The sequence below is a fragment of the Quercus lobata genome, chromosome 2, assembly GCF_001633185.2.
Source record: "Quercus lobata isolate SW786 chromosome 2, ValleyOak3.0 Primary Assembly, whole genome shotgun sequence".
Lineage (NCBI taxonomy): Eukaryota > Viridiplantae > Streptophyta > Magnoliopsida > Fagales > Fagaceae > Quercus > Quercus lobata.
In genome coordinates, this window is record NC_044905.1 from 87,566,214 (window position 1) to 87,573,279 (window position 7,066).

Sequence of the window (7,066 nt, forward strand, 5' to 3'; positions counted from 1 at the left end):
TATTGGCCCACATGGCCTTATCCTAATGGTCCTATTATTTCCCATGTGCATTAATAATTCTAACATGTGTTAAATGTGACTAACATGCTTGGAATTGTAACTAACTAGCTAACTAAATAGCTAAATGCATTCTATACTCAAATGTGGGTTCCTAACATTCTCAAATGCCTTCAATGTTTGAGTGATGAAATTTTGGTCATTTACAAATTATCAATGGCAATATTGGGTTCATGACCAGATCAGCTGCGCTCTGCATAAACTACCAGAGATCGAAATAAAAGAATAGTATGAACTATGAAGTAATCTTTATATCTCATAGAGAAAAAGAGAGAGCTACAAGCTGTTTATACAGCAGTGCATGACCATTAGAAGCTTGACAAAAAAAATTACAAGCTTAATCGAGGTCTTGCCTGTTCCTTGGTGACTTAAAAAGTATTTGAAACTAAACCACATTACAGGCTCTTTTACTTTCACAAACATCAGCCTCTGCCTATACACTGATGTATCACACCGGTGACTGCAAAAACAACACCTGGCGTGACCTACCCTTATTAAGGGTTATGTAATCATCAGATTAAACACGACATTGGACGGTAAAATATAACCACGTCCCAACATGCCCTGCTCTTGGTGCTCCTACAGTATTTACAAACAAGATTTATAGTTCAACCTATGGCTTAGCTTCAGAGTTGTCACTTGATGTTCAGGGCTGCTGACATGATACGTAGCTCCTTTGCAATCTCTGAGAAAGCTGGTCTAGAGTTAGGATCAGATGACCAGCAGCTCTCCATCAAGGATCTCCATGCAGGGTCGCACCAGTTTGGAATTTCGGGTCGCAGGTTGCCTTTGATTATACCAGCTGAAATTTATCAACTAGATTTGCATCATCGTCCTTTAATATAAATAGATAATAAGCAAGTATATATATCAAAATCATGCACTTTGGGTTAGTTGTTGTCCAGTTTACACATAAATATAATGCAATATTATATATGTTCAAACACCACTTAATTTATACTTCCCAGTCTTCAGTCCCATGTATAATTAAAAACCCTAAGTTATGACATGGCAAGTAAAAGTATTAGATGTGGCACTGATATGAACATTATTGAGATTCTGTCAGAGCTAAACAATCCATGTCGTTGACCTCTTCAATAGCATAGAATTTATAGACGTGCAGATAAAAAATGATTATCAATTGGATAAGATCCTTCAGAGAATTAAATCTTTAGAGAGAGAGAGAGAGAGAGAGAGAGCACACGCAAAGAGCACCAACAATTGGGAATTGAGTTATCAGAAAATACAGGGCAAAAGGGTTGTAAGAAAAGATTGCCAATTTATCTTAAGTGGAGGTATTGCTCCAGATATAATGTGATGGCTAACAGTTTTCAGATTCCTAACTTATATAATTTGGACTGTGGATAGACAACACTATCATGAATTCATGACGGTTATGAAATTACCAATATACAGTCTGAAAATTATTCTTAGTGTCTCAATTACCAATGAAAGTAAGAGTTTTTAATATACTCCCTTTCCATTTTCAAATTAAACTATACCTATTAATTCCTCCGAACGCATTTTCGCAAAGGGTTCCTCCCCAGTCAAGAGTTCCCACATGACTATTCCAAAAGAGTAAACATCAACCTACAAGAGGCAATAACACATTTAACAACCAAAGTGAATGGCAACAGAAACTAAACATGTTTGATAATCTAAAGTGGGCATGCTCACCTTTTCTGTAACCATGTTATCCTTACTATTCAAAAGTTCAGGAGCCATCCATGGTAGGGTCCCCCGTACTCCACCAGAGACAAGTGTCCTCTGTTTAATTTTTGATAAGCCCAGATCACCAATCTGAAAGAATGATTGAAAAAGTTTCAAATTTGTTTAATTAAAATGATGAAAGATTCTGAAAACAAGAAACTGAGGCTAGGGACAATGGACCACACATTTAAAAAGGACCTATACAATAAGAAATTCTAATCAAAACCTGCGATGGCTCTTATCAGGTAGATTACCTTGCACACTGGTCGATGAGGGTCCCTCATATTCACAAGGAAGTTGTGAGATTTCAAGTCAAAGTGGACAATGTTCTTCCCATGTAAATATTCCATACCAAAAGCTGCATCCATGGCTATAATAAGCCTCTTCCTACGATCAATTGTCCTGTAATTGAGAATTGGCATAATTCAATATAGAAAATGAGTTCCTACAATAGTGTTCTGCCCAAAAGAACGACAAAAAAAAATGATAGATGTAGCAGGAAACATAGTCAGAAAATGCACAACTTCTAGCTAGGGGTATAAATGTATATTGTATAAGCTAACCTTAGATGATCTACCAGACTACCAGCAATGTGTAATCTTCCCACGTCTGAATTTTTAATATGACAGTGGTGATGGTCTCACCAATGGAGGATTCTAGATGTGATCAAACTGATTGCACAACCAACTCCAGAATGTGTAGTTAGACATTTGAGGTGTTCATCCTCCTTGCACGATTGATTATGGTACACCCCCACTCACACAACTCATACCTCATAGCAAGTTTGACATGACCATATATATAACTGGAAACCAAATTGCATTGCAAATGCTTGTTTAAGTTCCTTCTCACTCCGTAATATTTTCTTATTCCCATATGATTACATCATGATAGACGTTTGATACTTGATACATTCACATGCAATATATTAATATACCCTTAATATTTGATGGACAGATGTTATCTAAAATTCTTTTATTTTCTCTTTTGTGCACGCAATCAAGAAACAAAATAAAGCACGTTAATATGCACTATTATAGCATGGCTGCATATGAAGGTTAGCCTAAAGAGATATATAAGCTAAATCCAGGATCCTCAACATTGTTGAACATTTTTACATATTATGGTGGTCCAAAAACTCATGGAATTCTTCTATAAATGTCCATTTTCAGATAGATCAATATATAAATTAAGGTCAATTTAACGTCCATTTAAGATGATCACATAAAAAAGAAGAAGCAAAGTGTCCTGTATTGATGGAAAACAATCAAACACAATTTGCAGTAAAGAGTCGAACTGAATGAATTATAGATTGAACCATAAAACAAGATTGGATTCCATACCGATCTTTTCTTCGCAAAACTTGTTGTAGGGAGCCATTGACCATGTACTCTGTCACTGTTGCCAAATTTGTCACAGGTCCATCCCTAACTACACCATAAAATGCCATAATATTTGGATGGTGAAGCTGACCTAGTAAGTGAGCTTCCCTCCAAAAGTCTGCAACCTGCAAAGGAGTAGATAGAAACAATTAAGTTGAGATAATATGCAGGTATTCATAGTGCTGACAATAACACACAGCCATTTCCCTATTTCCTCTCTAGTGCTTCTTCCCTGGAAAGCATCAGCTTTAGGGCTTCATTATCACCATCCTATGCACATAATTTCCTTCTCTTCAGATAATTAACTGATTTTAAATTTATGCAAACTGTTGATGTAGGAAAAATAAGGGACATGAGTTGAAAGCTTCCAAACTGAGAGAGTAGGACATATCCAAATCAGCAGCTCAAAAAAAAATTAGTCTCCTCCTCAGGTATCAAAATACAAATAATTTCAGCCAAAAAGAAAAAAAATTAAAAAAATCCAACAAACTTTTCATGAAAGGTAAGTTAGAAGAGAATGGTCACCATTCGATAGGTTAGAGCAATATATAACTCAAAGATCAAACCACTCAAGTGAAAATGAAATTGTACAGATTATAGTTGACAGGTGATTGTAAATGACTAAGGCAAATCAATGTAATCAGATGACAGAATAAATTTAACAGTGGAACTGTGGGAAGAAAATATGAAAATTACCAATCGGTCCTCCTCCAATGAACCTTCAGTGAAGCAACTTGGCTTTATCCTCTTGATGGCAACATCAGACCCCTTCCATTTTCCATAGAAAACAGTTCCAAATGTGCCCGAACCAAGCTCCTTTATATATTCAAGGTCAGTATTTTTAATAGTCTGCAGAACAAAGCAGAAAGGAACATTTTTTGTTATACTTTGCTCAGCTCAACCTCTACCAAGTTAGAAGACTTATAAATCGTATATGTTTGACAAATTACCTGCAGCTCTCTAGTGGCTAGATGAGTATAAAATGTGGTCAGGTCACTAGGCATTCCACCAATTACCTTAGAGCATTTAGAACTTTCATTATTGTCAGCCTAAGAAACCAGAAAAATCATTAGTAAGTCAAAGGCATCAAAGTTCAAAGCCAACTATCAGCCACTGAATCTAGCAATATTTTTCTTAAATCTTCTAATAAAAGAAATAAAATATCTGTAGTTAGTACCTTTTCATCAATGCTTAAACCAGATGGAGGGTCTTGTTGTAACTCTTCTGCATGCATGTCATCGTTTTCCATTTTGGTTGTATTCTGAGAGGAAGGATTGGATGCAACTTCATTTGATTCATCAACTTGGGGCCCTGTGCTGAATTGCTCTTCATCCATAGGATCCACAGGTTTTAATTGAGGTTTTAGCATGGCATCCACACTGTTGCAGGTAGCAAGAGAAGACAGTACAGGAGGTCCCACTTCTTTGGAGGATGACAATGAAAGGCTATACAAAGAAACATCCACTGAAGATGCAACTCCACTTTGTGTGTTATCAGTGCCATTTCTATAACTGCTTAACGAGTTAATGCCTGGTTCCACATCTGATTGCTTACTATTGCACCTGAATTCTGTTCCATTGCTATAAACCATATTATCTGAAAAGCCTGAGATGTTAATTACCTTCTTTTCATCAATCAGGAGCGGTTTCTTGTCAAGATCACTGTGAATGGGCTCACAATTGATGGGTACTCCATGAAAATTCTCATATAGAGCACGATATGGAATTTTGGGTGTGTCACAATTAGAGCTAGTCAAGAGATCTTCCTGAGTATCCACTATTGTCATGCGTGACAAATGTCTCTCAGTACCCACATATGGACCATGGTAAGCTAAACGACATTCCTCAGGATTGGAATATCTGTAATGTGAAATTTCAGGGCGAACCTGCTCTCTTAATTTCTCATTACCATATTGAACATCAAGAGAGGAAGTACCTTTATTCAAGGAAGAATCCATCATTCTCACCCTTCCTTCAAATGCTTGATCAGGCAAACCAGACCACAGTTTCCAAAAATTGGGATAATAAACCCTCATAGACTGACCCTGCTTTAATATGTTCGAATTTGGCCTAAGCCCGTGGTCGAATTTCCCCACTGAAACCCTCCCATCCAGCCTAACAGTCCGATGGTTCCCCATCTCCACCGGATTGTTCTGATGGTTATCTACATGATTGGAACAAATCCGCTGATTCCTAGTATCATTTACACTAAACCTATGGTTGCGGATGCCACTATGTAAGCCACCCCAAACCCTTTCATCTGTACATGAAGATCTCGGCAGATAGGCACACCCAACCAAATGATCATCACAAAAATTACAATTGGGACCCCATGGCATAATGTTCTCCCTATTCAGTCTACTCATTGATGCCTGCTCAACATTTCTGAACTCCCCCTTAACCTCACAACCATTACACATCGAAACCATATTAGAACCATTCAATTGCCTTGAAAGCTGCCCTGCTGCTCTTGCAGCAACTGACTGACCAAAATTCCCAACATTCATCCCAACCCCATTAGACACAACCTGACCATACTGCCCTGACAAACATCGCAAAGAACTATTATTCTCCACACATAGATTCCTATCCCTCGGATTCAAAGGATTCAAATTCCTGCAACTCTCACTCCCTACCTTATTACCCAACACATCCACTCTACACCGGTTCTCTAAACCATGAGTTACAACTACACCGTTAGACCTCAATGAAACCCGGGGTTCAGGGACCAAACCCACAACTGGGTGCTTACCATATTTCAATTTCTCACCAAAACATGGAATTCCCATCTCCGTCCCAATAATCCCACCTACAAAACCCGGTTTTTGCTTAGCCAAAAATTGTTGCTTTAACACCATTTTCCTTAGAGAATCATCCCCATACTTCACTAAATTCTTGGCCACCTTACTCTCAAACTGACCACCATTAAAACTCAAATGGGTCTCACTCAAAACCCCATTTGAACTCTTATCCCTCCCCACACAATTCACACACAATTCACCATTTCCAACACAAGTACAACAAAACACACCAAAGCTACAATCTTTCTTGTTGTCATCATCATTAGAAACAAATTGATTGGCACAAACAAAAAGCCAGAGCCTAGCGTTCTTACCGTGAAGCTGATCAAGCTCATCGACCATGCAGCGAACGTCGTCGTCTGAGGCAATAGAAACAAGAGGAGGAGTGTCATCATTATTCTCTTCGGAATTACAGGCTGTATTGTGTTTTTTGTGAGGATGAAGAAGGAGCTGGTATTTGAGAGAGAATGAAAACGAAGGAGGAGACGACGTGGTGGTTTGGAAAAGATCCGAAATCTTGGAACGGAGCTTCGAGAAGGTGATGGAGCGGTCTACGGAGATGATTCGGGTCTCTCCCCCAACGTATCGGAGCTTTCCAGAGAGCGGTCTTGGCTGAAACGAACCGTTGAAGCTACACACCAGCTTGAGCTTCGTACTCGGCCTCTTGCGCCGACCCACAATAACATGTTCTTCTTTCATGGCAAAATGGCATGGCATTGCAGAGAGAAAGAGAGAGAGAGAGACTGTCTCTTTGGTGAGTGTGCCTGAGTGTGTGTGAGAGAGAGAGGTGGAGGGAGAGTTTATATAGTTGCGTGAAGAGTTGGGGTAGTTGAGAAATTGGGCTTCAGGTTGGGTGAAATTTGCGAGTTTGCCATTTGTCTCAGGTGGTTTTTCTGTTTAGAACGATGCGAGATTGTGTAGATTTTAATGCACTCTCTTCCCATATAAAGATAGACGTTCACGTTAATCAATGACCCTTTTTTTTTTTTTAAATTATTTATTTATTTATTTATTTTTTAATTTTAGCATAATCTAAGTATATATGTGTGTGTGAAACTTCCTACTGAAAACTTCAACCTCAACACTTACTCCCACACCTCAAAAGTACTTATACATG

General features: G+C 38.3%; 1 protein-coding gene across 1 annotated transcript; it reads right to left on the reverse strand.

Moving 5' to 3' along the window:
- Window positions 1–275: 275 nt before the first annotated feature.
- Window positions 276–6,708, reverse strand: LOC115977032. Its single transcript, XM_031098661.1, has 8 exons — window positions 4,327–6,708; window positions 4,100–4,198; window positions 3,846–3,998; window positions 3,111–3,274; window positions 2,022–2,169; window positions 1,735–1,857; window positions 1,560–1,647; window positions 276–859 (listed from the first exon to the last, which is right to left on the reverse strand). Exons 1-8 carry the CDS (start codon window positions 6,664–6,666, stop codon window positions 693–695), a joined length of 3,282 nt encoding a protein of 1,093 aa, XP_030954521.1. The 5' UTR covers window positions 6,667–6,708; the 3' UTR covers window positions 276–692.
- Window positions 6,709–7,066: the final 358 nt, after the last annotated feature.

What these genes read in the sequence shown, in the direction of transcription:
- LOC115977032 (XM_031098661.1), bottom strand. Translation starts at nt 6,666, where the DNA reads ATGCCATGCCATTTTGCCATGAAAGAAGAACATGTTATTGTGGGTCGG. An exon ending in CATTGGAGGAGGACCGATTG is followed by an intron (nt 3,275 to 3,845) that starts GTAATTTTCATA and finishes ACTCCTTTGCAG; the next exon opens with GTTGCAGACTTTTGGAGGGA. An exon ending in GCGTTCGGAGGAATTAATAG is followed by an intron (nt 860 to 1,559) that starts GTATAGTTTAAT and finishes GATAAATTTCAG; the next exon opens with CTGGTATAATCAAAGGCAAC.